General features: G+C 37.9%; 1 protein-coding gene across 1 annotated transcript; it reads left to right on the top strand.

Annotated features, from left to right (window-relative positions):
- Positions 1 to 6,669: 6,669 nt before the first annotated feature.
- nmu (neuromedin U) lies at positions 6,670 to 10,296 on the top strand (the record flags this gene model as incomplete). Its single annotated transcript, XM_083888520.1, has 7 exons — positions 6,670 to 6,835; positions 7,646 to 7,704; positions 7,827 to 7,874; positions 8,272 to 8,325; positions 8,448 to 8,477; positions 10,023 to 10,076; positions 10,261 to 10,296. 7 exons carry the CDS (start codon positions 6,670 to 6,672, stop codon positions 10,294 to 10,296), a joined length of 447 nt encoding a protein of 148 aa, XP_083744646.1.
- Between the last annotated feature and the right edge of the window lie 11,421 nt (positions 10,297 to 21,717).

Genomic DNA, 21,717 nt, shown 5'->3' with positions numbered 1-21,717 from the left:
GACATTGTACATAAATAAATCTGCATATGTACTGGGGTGGGGGGGTGGGGGGATTCAAAATGTAGTACGATAACTTCTCTGAATAACTTAGTTTGTTGTTGCTTTGACATTTTCGAGCCTCAAAACAGAAAAGTTCTTCAAATACACACTGGCTCAAGTGCACTTAAGTGATTGTTGTGTTGTTTTCCCTTGACTCCATCACAGTGTGGCTGTCAGTAAATCAAGGAGCAAGAGAGTGATAGTGACACCTGACTGCATTTACAAAAAGCCTCAGTACAATAATAGGCGCCTGGATGAAAACTTCCCCACTTTGGTAACCTCATCCCAAGGTGAGGTCTTCACTCATCACCGCCGAATTACGCCAAGAGAAGAACACGCCAGTTTTTCCAAACTGAGGTAAGCATGAGAGCCGCTATTACGTGGGCAATGATCCATGTAGAGCTCTTTGCTTGTTAGAAAGGTCGATCATGTGTGCGATTTTGTTTTGAGGCAATCATGTAATTTAAAGGGTCCACATATGTGCACAGGAAAGAGTGTTTTGCTATTTGTTTGCGTGAGGTTGGGGTGAGGTGAGGTTTTATCACAATGAATGAAAAGTTTAAATTTAAAATGCTGAAGGCAAAAAAGTATCCTGCATGATGATAAGAGAAAATGTGGCCTGATTATATTAATCACCATTCAGCAATCTAAGCAAGGGACTGAATTGATGAGCACTAGGGTGTTAATGCACAACCACATGGGATTATTACAGTACAGTCTCTGATTTGTTAAATAAAGAAAAGCTTTTGTAATATTTCAACAATCTGTGTGCAAGTGCATTGCAGGTCCAGTGTGTAACATTTTGGAGTTGTTGTTTTTTTTAGCAGAAATTAAAAACACCTCGCAAAAGCATGTTTGTATAATTGGACAGACAATTCCAATGGATTTTCATAGCCTCAGAATAAGCCTTTTAAAAAGTACTAGAGGTAAGGGCTTTGCTTTACGGAGGCCACCATCATGCAGCTACAGCAGCCTGAATGATACAAACCACACACAGTGTGTGCATTTCACATTTTGAACTGAAGCTTTACAGAGAAGAGCGATGTCTCCTCTAGTATCTTCAGTCGTTAGCTGTCTCTTTGTGAAGAGAAAAAGTGTGGAAAAAAGTATTGTGTATCGGGTGGGCAATATAAGTTTACAATTATGCAATAATACAAAATCACATCAAAGATATATGAATTTTCAAGTAAAAGTGTTTGTTTTGATATGAAATTATGTATACATCACAAAAAAAAAACCAACACGCAAAATAAATCTATTTACATCAAAAACAAAGAAAACCATCTAGAATTCAAGGTAATGATTACGGCCCAACCTAATGACGGACGTGAGTACCAAGTTGATGACCTACTAGCACTTTTTTTGCGTCCGTTTTTAGCCCCTCCCACCCCCAATTTTCCACCGAACCGTTTCAATACGTGCATTTTCACCAGGAAAAAAATAATAATAATAACAAGAAATACGCCAAATCCAAGATGGCGGACTTCCTGTTAATTTGAGGTCATGGTGTCAAGAGGATTTTTTGTTCATCTCAGGCCGGGCAATATACCCACCGATTTTTTAAGTACTTCGGCGCAAGTAAACTTTTCCCTCCAGCTCCATAGGGACCTGACCTGTGGGGGCGCTACAGAGCCATTTTGCATAGGTTTGTCACAAGTCCATTATTTTATCTAATCTTTCGCCAGTTCTGATGTGCGTGCAAATTTTTGTCCGTTTTCACGCACGTTCAGGGGGTCAAATTCAAGATCAAAGCGGCAGAAGGAAAATAATAATAATTTCTTGAATAACAATAGGTTCCTCATCACCTTGGTGTATGAGGTCCCTAATAATTCCTTGCATTTCAAGAGGGTTCTTGCAGAGTTGTGCTCAAATACATTTAATAATGCAATAATTCAAACCAAATGTTTGTTGCTATGATTAAAGAAACAAAACTGAAAAAAAAAAAAACTGCTCGCAAATGTATTATATTTATATAGTTTATATTATATTCTGTCTATTCAGCAGGATTACATGCACAGTTTTATCGAGCTAAGGCCGTAGTCCGACTAAGACAGGCAATCGGACAACTTGCAGAGAAAAATCAAGTGTGTATTGAATCAGTTTCCTGTTGGTTGACCTTTACAACACAGGAAAACAAACGGCGAGCTGGACGGTGAGATGGATCGTGCTGCGGTTCTGTATGTTCCGTAGCTGCTGTACATTTTAATCGTGATACAAATCAGTTCAAGTGTAGCTCTTGACGACACCACTGCAAGATTCAGACATGTCCGATTCCAGTCTGACTAATCGTGTACACGCAAGTAATCGGACTATGAATCATTGCATTATCCAGGTATGTAAGTCCGACTAAGACGAGTTAGATTTTAGTCAGACTAAGGTGTTTGCATTACATTCAGAAAACCAAATTATTGTCTTAGCCTGACTAAAATTGGACTTTTCACATGCATGTAAACACACACAACGTGGATTGTTATAATTCTCACTCTCTGCTCCTGCTGTAAAGCAGACACACTTTCAATCTCCACCTGTTGCTGACCTATGAAGGATTTATGTTTATAAAAATAAAATAGATGCTGGGACAGTGTGTGTTGGTTTGTATGCAAGTGAGTGCAGCATCCTATATCTATATCCTTATAAGCTTGAACTATGCTAATGCAATATACGACCTCCGCCAAGGAGGTATATGTTTTCGCCGGAGTTTCTCTGTCTGTCTGTTGTTAACAACATAACTCAAAAATAAATTTTCAGGAAATGTCCACAATGGGACCAGGAACAAGTGATAAAATTTTGGGCGTGATCCGTGCGGGTCTGAGCTGCCTTGGCGGAGGTCTGCGCTCTCCAAGTACTTTTCTAGCTTGAACTGGGATTGTAGCATCTCTCTTAAATGCTCTCTCTTGCACATATTTTCCAAAGTGTATATCCCACATACTATATGTAACAAAAACGTGATACGTTCTTGACATTCGCAAACTTTGCCCCAAGGACAACTCCAGTCGAGAAGAAATCTGTTTATGAAGCTTCTGCAGATTTTATTCCAGACAACACAAATTACAACTTGTTTTCTAACAAGTGACTCATAAACACCGCGAGATGCATTAAAATGTCTGACTAATGCATCTGGGATGCCTCGTCTCTTTTTGTATTGCTTATAAATGATGTCAATAAATTTGTTATGATATTCCTCCTTGTGATGGCTTTGTCACATCTGTCCAGGGACACCAGAAGATGAACAAGTTCCTGGCTACAGTAACTCCGGTTTGCTCAGAGCGATGTTTATTACAGAGATATGTCCCTGTTCAATAAACCAGTACATGCATGGATGAAGTGTTGATGATGTGTGAAAAAAGTAAAAAGCAGCACCGTGTATATCATAGTGAAGCTACTTAGATTTGTTTTTTTTTATTGCGTGTTTCAGCAGATTGTAAATGTGCCTGAATACAAAGTGATTCACTGATAAAAAAAAGAATGAATGGTACTTATATCCATATAGTATAACATAATTGCACACAATCCTCGCGTAAAGTGAGAGTAAGCCTGAATGGATGGATGGTTATTTGATACAATCAGCATACGTAGAATTATGAGCCACAGATTTAAAGAGACTGCAGATGATGATATATGATGAGGTTTCTCCATTACACTGAAATTTCACAATAGTTATATGATTTAAGTTAATAATCCCATATTATTACCACGTTATACAAAACTATCATTTTCCGTTTGTAACCCAATTCAAAGAGAACACGGACACAGAATATTCCGAGCGTAATCTAATCAGGATATTCAAAAGATGCCTTTTTAGATTCATGGAGATATTCCTGCAAAGTCACTGAAAAGTTCTACTTTTCACGATGGCAACATCCAGTTATTCATCCATAACAAATAAAACAGGCACAGTTTCTGTGGGAGGATGTGACTTGTTAATAGATTACCAGTTCATTTTCACTTGTTTCCATGAGCATCAGTCATAAAGTGCACAGCTAGAGAGATGGATGTGGATCTGAGACATGAATCATAACATTTGGCCCAGGGTCTGAAACAAAAAAAATTTGCTCGGCATTTTGGATAATTGTTTTCTGTAGTTATCTATAAAACCTTACATCCTGAGCTCAGCAAAAAAGCCCGGAACCAGCATCACGCATAAAAACTGCTTGACAATTGTCATCTCTTTTCCACAACTGTTTGTTATTTGTTAAGCTTTTGACTTTTTTTCTCCCCCAAACAGAATCATGTTGTTGTTCCCCTCTGTCTTTGGTGTTTGTGTATAGACAAGGCAAGAATAATTCTCAAATTTTACTCTCTACCAGAAACAAACATACACACTCCTAAAACGTCAAAGTACAATTGATTACACTACCGCATAATTAGACTATATTAATTTTAAAAACACAAATGGCAACTGAAGCAAATTCTACACTATTCATTGCATGGTCATGGTCATGTTATGCTTGAAGAGCAACACGATGATCTGCTCTGTATCTTTGAGTTGTGACGGCATGTAATCCACAGACGACAACCTTCCCCCCAGCACCTGAGAGTTTTAACTCAAACAACCCAATTAGAGCGGTACATGCCAAGTACCAACTGTCAACTCTTTTAAGGTCATGACATTTCAAGTCTTCTCCAGGAGGATGGACCTGGTGGACTTTTCTCTGGAGCTTTCGCAAGACAACAAACTAATCAGAACATGTCACTGAACGGACGAGTGATGTCATTTCACTTGAAGGAAAGTTTACGATGACACAGCGGTGGGGAAACTACGTATGGTTGTGCTATTGCTGTGTCTGCCCATTCAATTCATGATAATAAGGAAATGTAGGAGAGATTAGAGGAAAAGAGATTAGTGTAGGAGGATGACAAGGGTGGGGTTGACTTCATGGAGTTACATGGAATTACCAGTGTTCTTTTTCACTCGTGCTTTTAAACAAAGTCACATTAGAGAGAGTCTGTAGAACTCACAAGTCCAAACAGAGTACACTCTTAGAAATAAGGGTTCCAAAAGTGTTCTTCTATAAAGGATGAGGTTCTACCTGGAACCATTTGTTTTTCAATGGTTCTTGGTAACACTAAGGGTTCCAGTAAGAACCATTTTGATCCAGAGAACCCTTTAAAACCCCTTTCCTGAATAAAGGGTTTTAAAAGGGTTCTTGGTACCACTAAGGGTTAAGGGTTCTCCTATGAGGACAAGACAAAGAACCTTATGTGGTTCTACTTAGCACTTTTATTTCTAAGAGTGTATGATGAAGCTGCTCCTCAAAAGTCAAAATAAAGTAAAATGAATGAAATCTTATAACAAAATATGAATAAACCTTAATTCAGAGAAGTCCAAATTCTTTAAATACAAACGGTGACAATGTTAGGCTTGTTTGTTTGCGCTTCAGTCGACACAAGGGTTGTTAGTCTTTCATTTTAACATGTGGCCAATTTAACTTAAGTGTTTAAAAAAAAATCACTTCACATTTTGAAGGCAATACTTCAATCAAATCTGTTGCTGTCATCACGTTCTCACAAAATTGTCATCACTTGCTCGTACGGTGATTTGTACACAAATAAATGCGATGAATCCAGCCTTTATGGTTGAAACGTGATTTATTTGTTCATGTGATAAACAACAGTGCCATTTAAAGCCAAGGGAGAAGTGCAAACACATGGAATATTATATTATTATCAAATATATGTACACTATCTTTACTTGTATACTGTTTATAATAAATATTCAAAAACTTTTTGAGCAGTTATAATAAAACTAACCTTCCTCTTTGCAACAATGAAGTCACTTGCATCCAAATTCAACCCACTTTTCTTTTAATTTATATGAGGTGATCCTGCTGAAGAAAGCACATTTTTGTTGTCCCTTTTACTTAATCAAATGTGCATTTATTTGTTTATGGTAAATGGTTTGTATTTATATCGCACTTTTCTCGTCTTGATGACTGCTCAAAGCTGCTTTATCGGAATCAGAATCACAATACTTTATTAATTGTTTTTGTTCCAGATGCTCCGTGCAAAGTAGGATAGAAATACAGCATGAGTTGAAACAAGAGCTAAAGATACAGATATAAATAAAACAGTAAAATAGGCAATAAAATGAAATGAAATAGAATTGTATTTTGCAAAAAAAGTGTCTCGCCAAAGGACACATCGGCATGTAGTCTAGCGGATCCAGGAATTGAACCCACAACCTTTAAGTGGAAAGATAACTTGCTGTTCCTCTGTAATTTCTTGTTTTTGTGGGTTTTTCAGTACTGTTGTTCAAATTAGGAAGTTTATGTAAAGTGAAACAACTGTGTCATGGTGTCAGATTTATGCTTTTAATGATCACTACAGCATGAAGATGAACGATGAAATGTATGACATTTTCTCTGTAGCAATAGCGGCAGGGTAAACATAATGGCAAGAGCACATATGGTCTTTTCTTTTGAAAAAAATGCATCAAATCTCTGTGATTATAGCACTTTTATCCATAGGAAACAGTAGCGTATAAACAAACAAAGTACCACACACTATGAAGCTGTGGTGAGTGAGTGAGTGAGTGAGTGAGTGAGTGAGTGAGTGAGTGAGTGAGTGAGTGAGTGAAAGAGAGAGAGAGAGAGAGAGCGAGAGTGTGTTTGTGTGTGAGAGAGAAGAGAGATGAGGACCATCCAGAGTCAAAGTCATCCAGCGCAGCACGGAGCCTCCAGCAGCCTCCACAGCCTCAGCAGCAGCAGCAGCAGCGGCACCATCACCATGAGTCCACTCAGCTCATCCAGCATCAGCCTGGCTGCTCTACTCATCCTCACCATACCAGTCTGCAAAAGTGAGTAAGAATTAATTATAAAAAAACAAAAAACACTTTATCTGACTTAAATGTTATTTATTCATCGAGCAGTTTGTACACTTTCAAAACATCTGCTCTTAAGTGTATCCTTTATTTTCATCATTTGATTTAAATTAGTTTCATGGTGTAATATTTCATAAAAGTACTCAACAAATGCATGTTCTATCTATCTATCTATCTATCTATCTATCTATCTATCTATCTATCGAGGCATTATGGAAAAAACCTTTCAGGGCAGAAACACTGTTGTGATCTTCTGATTTGAAGTCTACACTAACTCAGTGTCTCTTAATCCGTGACACACACACATGATGACAATGACTGACATGTTTAAAAATGACTGACACTTACTGTATGCCCCCCCCCCCACTCCATGATGTCAAAGTGATCTTTGTGCATTGGTGTCAGTCTGCACATTGTTGAGTTTACACGGCAGAGACACGAAAACTCGATCCAGTCATGAGCAGCAGAGGTTCGGCGGGGCAGTAATCTCAAACGGACGACGACTGCTCTTAGCACTGTTAATGGACATCCACTGCAATCATGGCAAGGCAGAAAGTCAACAAAACAGTTGACATATGAGGAGCTGCTGCACATCATCATCATCGTCATCATCACGGCAGAGCAGAGGCACACGGACCTGCAGCCTCTGCTCTGCCGTGTCATCATGCACTCATTAGTGTTCTGACAGTAATAACCTACTGTTGTGGCCAATATTTTGTCAGAATGATGCGAAATCAACAGTGTGCGTTTCATAACCGTGTGTTTCTGTGTGGAAAAAAAAAACAGGTGCTCCAGCAGAACTTCAGCAAGCCACAACAGGCCAGAGTCAACCACACAGCAGCCAGGTATATACTGTATATATATTTATAAAGTATATATATATATATATATATATATATATATATATATATATGTTCTTTCTTTTTAAATGTGCTATATAAATAAATGTGACACTTGTGCTCCACAGATAGACGCCGTATGCTCGTCATACCTCTCTGCAGACCTTAAGATTCAGGTGAGTGTACACTCTCAGACATAAAAGTGCTCACTAGAACCATACAAGGTTCTTCTGCTTATCCTCATAGGAGAACCCTTTTTGGCTCCAGGTAGAACCATTTTTTTTTAATAAAGGTTCCACCTGGAACCCTTTTAAAACCCTTTATTCAGGGATAAGGGTTTTAAAGGGTTCTCTGGATCAAAATGGTTCTTACAGGAACCATTAGTGTTACCAACAACCCTTGAAAAAAATAACCTTTCTTCAGGTAAGGTTTTTTTTAGAAGCAAATGGTTCCAGGTAGAACCTCAGCCCTTATTTCTAAGAATGTATTGTGATTCTTGTGTGGTTTATTCTCTTTTTCTTTATGGAAACAATTTAAGTGTATTTAAAAGATGCTCTTTGGTATTAATTCCAGGCGTCTGATGTCTTAGGGGAACTCTGTGTCATGATGCTGGTCCAGAGGTCAAAGGTAATCTCTCTTTGTACTATTTTGAAGTGGGAGTCGGGGCAGTTGTTGAGTGAGCTCCAGATTTCTACATAAAAAGTCATGTAGACATGAAACAGGAGAGTGACATGTTCTTGTTTTCCCAGGAGCTGAAGGGACAAGAAAAAAGTAAAAGGGTAAGAAAATGTTGCGACTATTTTCCTGAAATGATTCTCCTCGACCTTAAATCCATTTGTTTTGTGTGTGTAATGCACAACATTTTTTTTTTTATTACTACTCTCGTTCACAACGTTCTGCCTTATTGTCTGAAAGGTCATTAAAATAAGAGCTAAATCATCCGCTGCAGTGCTTTCGTTGGCCTGAGAACACACCCTCGCAATGTTTCGCAACTGCGCTTCATGTGTAAGTGGTGAACATGTGCTGCATCTAACAATCTATAGACAGCTGAACAGTGAAATGTCAGGCACACACGCACAGATGTTTGTGTAAAGCTCTTGATAACGCTGAAATTAAGGGTCAGGCTTAGGGTTTGGGTGTGATTAAAATTACAAGAATTTGTTGCGCCAAAGAAAAACAAAAACAGAGACACTTAAATTGAGTTTTTTCTGCCGAGATCATTTACATCAGTCAATATTATATAGTTATATACTATCCTTCATGTACATTACAACACATCACAGCACCCACAGGTCATATTTCTCAAATACAATATTGTTTTTGCTTTCCCATCACTAGCGCGTAATGTTCTCGGTCATAATTTATTTTTTATTTAAATGTTTATTTAACAGGGACGATACATACAACATTGCCACAGAAAATGGGAAAACGTGATGCATGTAAGACGTCCAGCTTCAGCTAATTAATAACAGTCTTTGTCCCTGCTCAGGCTTTAGAATAGAATAAAATATTCTAAATACAATAAATGCAATTATACAAAGGCATAATACAGTGAATAGGTGCAAATAAACACAGCTGCAGTTATACATTTCATAAGTTAAATTTAGCGTTAAACATAGAATAAAGTACTGTATGGACAATGACTAATGCAGAATGCTGTGTGTTCATCAACACGCGAGCACTCGTATTCTGTGTTTGTGTTGTGTTTAAGTAAAAGGTGTTTCACTCCTCTCCACGCTGTGCACTTTACGGAGCTGTGGATCATATCTGTGACATACACACTATCCGTCAGTCCTCTAATCTCACTGCCTAATTGAAACAAAGCAATTAAAAGGGCAAGGTGCTTTGTTTTTTCAGCATTACAAACACAGTGCACACGCAGTCATGAAGAGTGACAGTGGAAAAACATTAAAGAAATGATTCAAACCTCTCAACTGCCATACGGGACTCGTTTGATAGAAAATCGTACAATTGCAGCATTTAAAGAGGAAATAGTGCATTGCCCTTTTGTAATGCCGGGAACAAATTTTTGAAATGTGTGCACGGCATTAGTTGTTCTTCCCCACTCTGGCAGTAATTATGATCTAAAATTAGTGCATTCGACAGGTGAACTCATCCCTCATTGCTGTCAAGCTTTGACATTCACAAAGCGGATGGAGGGGAAATGAGAGCGAAACACACATGTGGAGAGTGTTTGCTCTTCTTTAAAACCCAGATGTGAATGTTTGTTGACGTGTGTGTGTCAGCTGTTGGCTTCTGCTGGCGGGAGATAACCGATAACCGCACAACCTGTGTTCTGTGTTCTGTGTTCTGTGTCCATCCAGGCTGAACTTCAGGGACCTGGTGGAATCCAGAGCAGAGGTTACTTCCTCTATCGGGTATGAATATTTTTATATGAGGAAGCAGCAAAGAAAGAATAAAATATACATATATATACACGTATATAGACATATATATACACATATATGTTTATATATGTGTACATATACATACATATATATGTATATTATAATAAACATGAATAATAAAATAACAATAATGACATCTTGTTTGCACTTGCAGCCACGAAATGGAAGAAGATCCTTAGAATATGAGTAAAATAAAGGTAATTCCCTGCCCTGATGATACATTTTTATTGTTTGTTGCATTTTAACATAATAGCCACCGGTAACGTCTTAGACAGATACAACTGCATTTGAAAATGTAAAAAATTATTATGATTTACTTTTCACAACAGGATGCACAACCTTCAATGTTATACTTACTAATGTATTCCTTTACTCTCAATTAGGGTTGAAACGAGTTGATTACTAAATCAATCTTCTTAATATTTTGATGATCACTTAATCAGTTTCACAGTTTTATTTAAATAATTAGTTCAAAGAATCAGTTTCTCTGATTTTATCAGCTTCTTAAACGTGAATATGTTCTGCTTTCTTTGCTTCATATGACAAAGAAAAAATTCAAACTGAATCAAAATAAGACATTTGAGAACCACCGATCTACATTTTTCAAAATGTTCTGACATTTTATTGACCAAGCGATGACTTGATGATGAAAATAATCATGTATATCTATATTTCTGCAGACTTCTACATGCTATTTGAAAGTTTTGCTGACATGACATAGCTACTGTTGGCATTAATGTCTATTTATTTAGCAGAAGTGTACATTCCTTTACCTTTTCCTTCAAAATCTGATCAGAATTCAAAATTGAGCAGCCAGCCCCAGCTCAGAATGCCAATCTAGATTATTTCTGACAGTGAGTCACTGTCGTGTCCAGTCTGCCTTAAAGACGAAATGCTGTAAAGAAGTAATAAAAAGTCATATAAATGCAAAAATTGCATAAATTCTTAGTAAGTTATAATCATCATCGCCACTCTTTCTGCAAGAAAGCACTTTAGGGAATTGCAGCCATTTGATTTGTTGCTGCAATTGTTATATTTATTGTGATTAAGAGGAAGGCTTTTGCTTATTGCTTATTATTATAATACGAGAATGCTCATTGAAAATGGAAGGACTATCTTTCTGTCAGATTTTGTCATTATCCTTGAAAAAGTTGACATGGGATTACAATGTCAGAGACGCATTTAATTGTGTTTATTATTGTCTGCATCTCTGAAGCATTAGGGTACAAAGAAGCCAGAGACAGCGAGAGCCGAGCTGCTGAAACCACGACCGACCGACCGATCCAAAATGCAACCACAGCCCTCTGCCACTGCTGTACAGTGATATCTGAATGTACACACAGAATAGAATTATAATACTCGTCCTTTGTCCAGATTTTATTTTGTGTTATATGTTTTGTCATTTGCATTAAAATGCTATAATGTGTTTTGCGTGTTATGTTTGATTTGTTTGTCAACAATAATCTGTCACTGTATTTAGAGAAGCATGAAACGCGTGCGCTCTTGTTTGCATGGATTGCGGAGACACTGTACATTAAAATGGTTAAAATGAAAAGTAAAAACACATCAGGTTCATTTAAACCTTAAATGTTGCATGAAGAAAAGGGACACTGTACAATGTTTTCTGTCTATTTTAGTTTTCAATTATTAAAAACAACTGTTATCACACTTATTTTTAAATGTTTATTTTAGATTAATAAAACACTTTTCCTTCCCTAACATGTACTGTCAAAATTATAATTAGTAAGTAATACAGGATGTATTAATAAAGGTTTGCATTTTAAATTATAAACATTATAGAAGCTCTGAAAATAATAAAACATATTATTTTTTATGAGTCAAAAGCCATCTCTTGTGTATTTGTGTTATGTGAAACTACAACAGATAATTCTCATTAAGAGAAATAAATATTTCTAAATATACTATTTTCTTCCTCTATTTATTGTCCTACATCATAGGTAAATTATGATTTTTAACAGTGTATCACTGAAAAAAGAAAAAAAAAGAAAACAGGAGGGTAAGTATGTAATTATAAGTATGAACAGTAGGGGTCGCCATTATCCTACAAATAAATAAATCTGCAGTTCTGTTCATTTCTCTGTCTGATATTATTGTGTGTATATTATTGTCAATGGAGGAAAAGAACACAGTGTTTACTGGTTTGACATGAAACCTTAAAAGATGCAGATTACTCATTTTTAATCACCTTCTGTTTGTGAATAGTTCACATAATGGTCAACTCCAATAAAGACAACCACTACTCAACTTTAAATTGGACTTCAAACACTCCAAGGCTGATTTCCAGATTATTTCTGGAAAGGATGCAACATCATTGTAAGAATTGCCAGCGAAAAGACTTCTGTAATTTGTCTAAACACAACAGTCTGCATTTTATACAAATTATATAAACCACTAAAAAGAGAAAACAAACAAAGCTCCCATTCACACAGACAACTTTTAAACACAACAAAAATAACAGCTCCATCAATATGGCCAACAGTTGTAGTGAAGGATTTCTTGCTACGGTTGTTGCCATGGTGATGAGAGCCAAGCCTGAGGCAGAGAAACATTGTGATGGCAAATTAATCCAAAGACACTCTTCTTAAAGACAGACTACCAATATTTTCAGTGCCAACTGTTTTATTCATATAAGAAAAATGTATTATTTAATTTAAAAAAAGCTCTCTAACCATTTAGTACAATAAATACATAGAATAAATAGCAGAATTATGAATTAACAGTGCTATAAATCATATTTAAAATGTTATTTATACTGTATGTGCTAATGTAACACTGCCAGTTTTCCTATGGTGGGATAAAATAAAGGAGTATCTTAAAAGTACCAACTCTGTTCATATTGTGTTCTTTTGTTCAAGGGCTTTCTTTCTGTAGTTCTCCTGTCCTCTGCATCTCAGAATGTCCCAAATAATACTGGGAAACTTTTTCTATACGAACGTTGTGACGTGCCAGCAATTTACAAAAATGGTTTCACCGTCCCATAATTGTATAACGTATATGTATAATGTAACAATTACCAATAAATTAATCAAAGAGCTATAAAAATAACATTCTTCTCTTTTTTTTTCAAAAAGGACATGTATTCTAATATATCTGCTGTAATTAAATCAATTGTCTCCACAAGTGGTTCAGTTTAATTTCACAGATTCTGCCCTGTGACAGTGGCATCACAGACATTTAAGGGGACAGGGGCTAAAGTACAAAAAGGGGCACCCCTACAGAATTATGTTCTGAAAACAAAAAAGTTAAAATGGCAAATCTTATCCTTGCTTACATATGTATTTGTGTGCGCTGTGCTGGATGGCCGCGTCAGTGAGATACGTTGTACCGGTGCAATTACTACGAACAACGCCATCGAATGCGACACAACAGACAACAACACAACGGACAACAACAGAGCAGCTTGTCTTTTCCTGCTTGGTCACACACCAGTCGCAGGGGAGTGACGTGCTTTTGTGACCCAATCAGCTGACTGTCATGAGTCTAGTTCCACCCATACCATGTATTATTACTCTGGCAGCCCAAGGGAGGGGTACGGAAAAATTGAAAGGTTGGGGCCGCTTATTTTGATACTATTCCTAAAGGTAACACCAAAAAAAATCTACTATACCGTACTGAACCAAATTGTTCCACTTGGTGGAAACACTATTACACATCTATTGCCACATTACCATCCATTGCCACACAAAAATCTATGCTTTTTTAAAAAAAGGGGTCCTTATCTGGTCAGAGGGTAAAAGGGCAGGTGCTTCAGAACTATACCTGGGCTCTATCAGTGCATGTTCATGCACTTTTGCACATGTAAATGTGGCTGTTGTGATTTATATGTGCATATTATTACCTGAAGTACAGCAGCACTAGTGAAGACCCTTTAGGCTCCACTTGTAACTTCATGAGAAGGCTGCTGCCTCAGCTCAGCGCAGTCCTCCGTCAGCAGCGCCACTGACCGAAGGGATATCCCGACGAAAGGGGAGACTGGTCGGGGTAAGTGTGACATCTCAGGCGGTGACCTGCGCTCCATGTTCATGTGTGCGCAGCTGGTGTCTCCCTCACTCCCTCCCCCTCTCTCTTCCTCCCTGTATGTGTGTGTTATTGACATGAGTGACGTTGCAAACGGAAGAGTTTTTTTTTTTTTTTTTTTTGCCATTGCTTGTTTTGGTGTCAGGAATTGGCCAAAGGCCCGGTGACCCACATTCTCCAATGCTGCATGTTAGCTACTGCTAGCTCGCTCCGGCTAAAAGTGGGTTGACACACATATGTGAGATTGTTGCGGGCGAGTTAACTGCTCGCTGCGTTACATTAGAAAGTCGTGAGGCAGCTGGAAAATCCCGCGTATGTGATTTTTAACGACGAGTGGATCACTGACAGCGTGTGTCGGGTGTCGCAGTGAGTGTGTTAAACTGTTATAAAGCTGTTGTTGCATTTTGCAATTTGACGTTAGCTCGCAAGCTAGGTGGCGTTAGCCGTGTAGCTGTCAGTGGCCGGTTTGCCGGCCGGCGTCGTCGGAAGGACAGACGTGTTACACCAGGTTCGTCACTTCACACACGGCGGAGTGGACCGTAGTTCTGGAGACTTTACATACTTGACAACCGCTCACGTCTCACGGCTCGTGTTCTTCCCACATCTGCTGCTTCTTCTCTGCGAGGGTACGTGTCTTTCTTGAGTATTAATCACTGAATCTGTGATTCCCAGGGTGTTCTTTTTAAATCTGATCTGCTGTTTCTCATCCAGCACACGATATTCGCCACACAGTCACTCCATGTTCTGTCCTGTACCTGTTGGTCTTGTCCTCAAATCGTCTGTACATTTGCACCAGAGTCGAATTTCCCTGGTAAAAAGCCTAGTGATGCAGCCTGAGGTTTTATCAGACAGCCACACACATGTAAATCAAATGTGTATGAGAAATATTTGTCTCCTCAAGAAAGCGAAAAGAATACGGATTAAATAAAAATATTGTCATTATAATTAGCGCTTATGGCATAATTACACGTTGATTAATTAATTTGACAATACCTGTCATCCGCTATTATTATGTAATTAGCACATGATTGTTATTTATGTAAGTTAACACTCACTTCATAAATTCTGCTTAGTGTAAAATAAAACGCAATTTTGTCAATATTGTATGCTTTTCTTCAGTATTAAACTGTTCCATATGATCAGATTGTAGGGGCTGCAATGTTCTAAATATTTGCAATGGCATTGACCATAGAAAAACCAATACTAGCCATAATAATATTTTTAAAGACAATAATGGCCATATTTAGTCCCAGGTTCATGTTGTTTCAAAGTTTGCAATACATTTTATTCAAACCTAAACATGTGACTCACTGTGGTTTGATACAGAAACTAATACACTAATTAAATATTCAGCCTCATGTAACATCTGTTTTAAATTAATGTTTGTAGAAAGATGCAATCTAATACAAAGACACTCGCTTATAGGATAGCACAAAAGATTTATGACAAGATGTGATTAAATATTCTTCCCTGCAGTTAAAGTGCTTTGTCACCACACGCATAAAATCAACTAAACATGAAAACATTATTATCAATCAACCTTGTTTCACTGTGTAAACAGTCAGATGTTCTGAACCTTCAGGTGAAGCGTTTTAGCATCAGGAGCCTGTTGCTCCTGCTGCTCTTTCATCCTGTTACAGAATCCTCTGGAGCCTCCTCTTGGTCCTCTCTTCTGTTTTAAACATAAGGCTTACATGTTATAATGCCATTTGAGAGCAATAAACCAATATACAAGCCAAGGCTGTCAGTGCAATAGATTTTTATTTCATGTATACGTTTTTTATTTGACTATTATTTCCTAAATACTTGAGAATACAAGCTGAAATTCCATTAATAATCACTTATCATGATGATTCTGATGTGAGATTCAGGACTAATAAGGCAGTTTGAGTCATTCAGTAGACTGATAAGAAATTGCACTATTGGTGCTGTAAAATGTTAGCTGCCATAAGAAGTCTCTTAATGACGAGTGAAGTATGGAAATTGGCTGTAATGCTCTGCTCCTGCAGCCTCAGTAGAATAAAAAAAGTTCCCTCAGTGACTGTGTATTCGTCAAGGCCTTGAGGCTAGTGCATGGGCCTCAAATGTAAACTGTTCATTCACAGTGTCTCAAGGATGACTTCTGTACTGTCAATAGCTCAGGGGCAATCTTTCTACTGACAATACACATTCCACTGCAACAAAAGTAGTCCACAATTCATGCGGAAACCTTTCAGTGTTTACAATCCCTCTATCTATGCCTACTCGTATACATAGCTAATTTCATTAAGGCCAACTACGTGCTTGCAAAAAAACCCGTCAGACCTGCTATCATGAGACGTCAGTGTTTTGACTCAGTCTGTGCCAGCAGTGACAGTGACTTTGACGTCATCTCATGTCCTTTGCAGAATCCCCCCCCCCCCTTAGCTATAACTTAAAGGGATAAAAGTAAGTTGTTCAGCATATGAGACTTAACTTTTGATGGAATTTGATCTCTTATTTTAACACCCAAGATGCTGGCAGTCTTAGCACACCTTATAATTAAGTGGGGAAATTTTCTGTAGCATTTTATATCGCAAGTCAGCTCAGCTACATTCAGTATTTCCGTCCTGATTCAGTCTGTAGATTTATGAGATTGCTTGTGATTTTGCTATCAGTCCATCTGCTGACATGCAGCGCTCTCTTACTGTATGCTCATCGACTGATGACAGGGCAGCAGTGATGGGAAACCTTTAATGGGCTCACTTTGTCAATAAATATAGACTACACATTTAAACATACCATGCAAATACACAGACTGTACATTCTCAGAAGAGCAATAACAAATCCAACAGTCTGTCTTTATTGTTTGGGTTTCTTGAGCTCTAAGACGTCCACTGACCACAACATTAGTTGTGAGAGAAGTCCTTTTCCCACAAAGCATTGTTTGTCAGAATGACCTCTAAAAGCTGAGTGGATTTTTCCTCTTGAAAATGATTCAGGCTTAATCAGACTTCCTCTTTCTGCAAAGGGCTGTAACTATTATTTACATAATCTGTCAGTAATTTTCTCTCTTATTCGAGTACTTAATAAAATGTTGATTGGTGTTTCCCAAACCTGGAAATAACGATTGTTTTGTTTTGTCCACAAACCAATATGAGTCAGTTTTAATTATTTTTTTGCTCTATGGAGGAAAGAAGCCAGAAAATAGGGAATATTGTTTTATTTATTAACAAAAACACTCAGACCAATTGATCGATTAGCGAAATAGTTGACGATTAATTTAGAGATCAATTATTAAATCAATTGTTGCAGCTCTAATATATACAGTATATGTATATTTAATGCTCCATCAGTAGTGCGAGAAATGTCAGACCTATTCAGAATGGGTTACTGAATAAACATGCATAACACACACAAACACAATCAATAATTTCCTTCTGACCAATACTGGTTGAACAAAACAGATGTACTCATTGACAGACACAATGACAGGAAATTATAAGACGATGCTATCTGATATTTAGTCATGTCAAGTACGGGTTTACTTCCTGCGATGTGCACATTCCTTGCACTCAGCTATATTGCATTTTTGATTCAATTTCAATTAACTGTTCAGCCCTATTATCACATAAAGAGTTGTGTCAGTTCTACTGGGTTTCCTCAAAAATGTGTGTGTTTGTTTTGGGAGATGCACCATTAGTCATGAACCAAAAAACCTGGACTTCATTGTTATCTGATGCCAAGAAAAATGTGGCAAATATAATGAGGTATGGCATGACCACAAAATGAGAAAAGCAGAAAAGCAGCAAATGTCTCACAGATTAACAGATGAGCGGCAGCCAGTTCTTCAAATAAATCATGTACTTTGTGTCCAGTGTATAACTATGAGTATTAAAACTATTCTATGACAAGTTTGAAGGACTGGTTCAATAAAATATTCAGTTTCCTGTGCTTAGACACTCACTCACATTCCTTCACACCACTATATGATAATGAGACAAGGTTTATGTGAATGTACTTCTAAGAGCAGATGTTTGGAAGTAGTTTCATTCCCCAGCTGATAGCCAGGGGCTTGCCTCACACTGTCACTGAACTTCCAAGAGGTGTGTGAGTGTGAGTGCACTCAGAGCTGCGCTCTTATTTCTGCAGTGCTGTGGGGGGCTCACAGTGACAATGGTCTGGTTTAGCAATGCGAGTGTCTTTGCTTTAAGCCGCTCATTTGTAAACATAGCTTCTCTCTTCCTCTTCACTAGGTGAAGAATTCAGATAAGTTGACTAATCTGTCATGCGGCGAAGCGGTTATTGAATCAGCCGTCACTCATAGACATAAGGTAAGACCTCTTAGATATAACCATCTGAATTCTGCTGTTGTTTGTGGCAGTGGACTGTGTTTAGAATCTGTCACATTATTAAGCTGACAGTCTGTGCCAATGGAGCCCTGGGAAACCATATTCATTTGGAACTATTGCAGGGCCTCAGTATTATTCATTCATGAAACCCTAACCCATAATGTTCTATTTCTACAGTCTGATCTCTGTTTCTCCTGAATTTAAGTGAAATGGATCCATCTGAGTCACCACAGAGTTCCATTCAGTGTTATTGTCTCATGATGACAAGAGGCACTTTGATGAAAAAGTGTTTGGGTACCAAAAAAAGTTTGGTACACTAAATCTAACCCCCCCCCCCACACACACACACACTGTAATGTGGAAAAATAAAGTGCTTACCAAACTACACTTTGAGCATGCATGAAATATTAATATGACGATGATGTAACAGCGACCTTGTCTTTATTCATACATCCACAAATCTGTCTATGGCATCTTACATTTCCTGCTTGTCTGTATTTTTCTAACCCTTATTGGAATATCACTTCTACTCATCTAGAAGGAAATTCAGACTTCCAGAATCTTATTCAGGGCAGACAATACAAAATAGTGCAACCCAACCAAAAGAAGCAGTAACAATTAAGGGCAATAAAACGGTAACAACATCAGCAGCAGTGTAAACAGGAGTTGGAATTTTTAATTAGTTGAACAAGGAAGCCCTGAAAAACATCATGTTGGCAACATGTCCCATGTTGTAGATCTAACTCAGATGCTCCATGTGACTCGCCTCTTTTGTTATCACGTCTTTGTCCAAAGGTACTGTGTAGGTTAAAGGCAGTAATTTTACCAAAATGCTTCTGTACTAAAATTCTAAACACTTGGCATTATTGTTGGAAACATGTCTATGGTCAGGCTTTTAGTCTTGTTGCTACAAATAGTGGGATTTTAAATTAGGGTTAAATACCTTTGGAACTGAACCAGGAAGTTCTAGTTTGAGTTGACTCCCTAAAGGCAGCGGGAAAATTGTTTCACGTTCTACTTTGTCATGATAAAGCATTACTGATTAATCCAACTAGATTTCTCTCACCTGAGCTTTGTTAAAACTACTGCCATGTAGGCAGTTTAAAATAGGATAACTATTTGACGTTGTTAAAAGATGACGCCATCCTATTTACGTTTTTTTTTTTTTAAGTCATGATTCAACACATGATCATAGTCACATAACATCATATTACACACCACTAACGACAAACAAGTGACTACCAGTTGTTCTGCATGAAGAATGATGTTTGATTTGAGACCATGGAAGCACTGTTTTCAATTGAGATTAACTCAGTAAAGTGAATTTTGGCCTGGGCGAAGAAGGTTGGTTGCCCTGACACATGAGTCTGTCGAGTATAATGAAAGTGTTATAGTGAAGTTTCTCCTGGATCATGTTCAAATGGTTTAACTTGTCTTGGGTGCTAGTATTAAGTTGGCATAATTAGTAGTATGTGTTGCTCGTCATATGTTGGTCACACTGTGTCTTCATAGACTGTAAATGGACTCAAAGGGCTGCATGTCTTTAGTCATAGCTTCCCAGTGATTTTAGTTGCCGGCCGAACTTCAGTGACCCACTTGGCGGCAGTTTGAGGCCCCTGGCTGAGTTTCTGCTCCGCTGGGACAGGAGGCCAGCAGTAGTCGAGGGGCCTCTGCCAACCACTGCTGCTTGGCGCTCAAACATTCCTGTCTGTGGTCTGTGGAGTGAAAAGGCAAAACAAAGACTCCTTTTGTGCTGCTGGGTCTGTAGATGTGTTTGCATTGAGTGGAAACACAGCTGGCTGCCCAGCGTTGAGGGATGGTTTGCCCAACTGTGCTGCAGGTTGTTTTTTTTGGACCTAATGAACATAACATTATTTAAAAAAAATCATCAGGAAATGTAGGGGGGCTGATCTTTGTTTACTGTGGATGTGCAGGATTTGTTTGTACTAAAGATGGTATATATGACTGATTTATTATTCGTTTGTATTTTTATGAGTCTGTTGCTTGCCAGCTGACAAACTATAGTATTCCTCATATTTGGTATGGTGCGTGAGTTTTCTTGTATACTTTCTTGAATGCTTATCAGTGCTTGTGTTTTTTTGTTGTTGTTTTTTTTTTAAGTTGGACTGAATTGAACTGTTTTCTTAGAAATGATGTAAAAGCAGTAGTCTGTGTTAAGACACCATGACACCAGTTTACCTAATCACTGAGATACAAAAACCACCAGACAGGACTGTCTCCAATCAGGGTTTGAAGACAAAATAATGCTTTGTCCAAAAAATGTGAATGATTTTATTGAATCATTTTTAATATGCTAGTTTGTAGTGTGTTTAATTACAATCAGAAGGTTGCTCATTTGATGAGGGGGAATGGAAAGCTACACTGAGTAATGTTTTCAACTACAGAACATTGCAGAAAAACTTGTCACAGTGGGGAAACAGTGTTCTGACTTACATTCGGAACAGTAACACCTGTGCTTCTCCTGCTAAAACTGCTTTAAAACGAGAATATTGCTGTCCTAATCACAATACCATATAATAATACAAGTTGATGAAGAAAATAAAATAAAAATGCCATTGACTTATCAAAAATGACACAAATTTAAGATAGAATGCATCCAAACATTTACATTTCAAAGAGGCTGTTTAGGCTTTAGCTTGCTTCTCTATGAGGCGCTACTTGTCCAACATTTGTATATCAGCATATATATGCCACTTATGTTCTTTTTTGAATGCTCTGTCTTTGCAGTTCCTCCTACATTGATAGTAAAAGCACTCCCTTATATAGAAAACCTGCTTTACAATAGAAAAAGGATATACTTGTGTACAATGAAAACTCTCTACAGTCTAAGTATGAGTTTCATTATATGATGGCGGGAGCATCAGCTCTAGAGGAATTCAGTCGGGCTATTTTTACTTCTTACGGTGAAGCCAGTTGCTATGGTGTTACCCATTGGCACCGTTGCTATGCTGGCATCTCAGTGAGGGGTGTGGAGGGGTGTGTGTCAAGCGGCACCATGTATCCACCTCAGGGTGACTCATATCCTCAGAGTTCTGCTGCCCTACATATGAGTATTCATGCACAAATTCACGTACACAAACAAAACAGGCAAGAAGCCGTGCTAGCCGTGAGCAACAGAAAAACAATGAAGTGTTATCCGTCTCACTTGATGTGTTTGAGGGTGAAACATGCACGGAAAATATTAGGTGTGCTCATTTAAACACATCTGCTAGTGAACATGGTGGACATTTGGCACCTGCAGT

Source organism: Microchirus variegatus (genome assembly GCF_963457635.1).
Source record: "Microchirus variegatus genome assembly, chromosome: 4".
Lineage (NCBI taxonomy): Eukaryota > Metazoa > Chordata > Actinopteri > Pleuronectiformes > Soleidae > Microchirus > Microchirus variegatus.
This window is presented reverse-complemented; position numbering and strand designations above follow the sequence as displayed.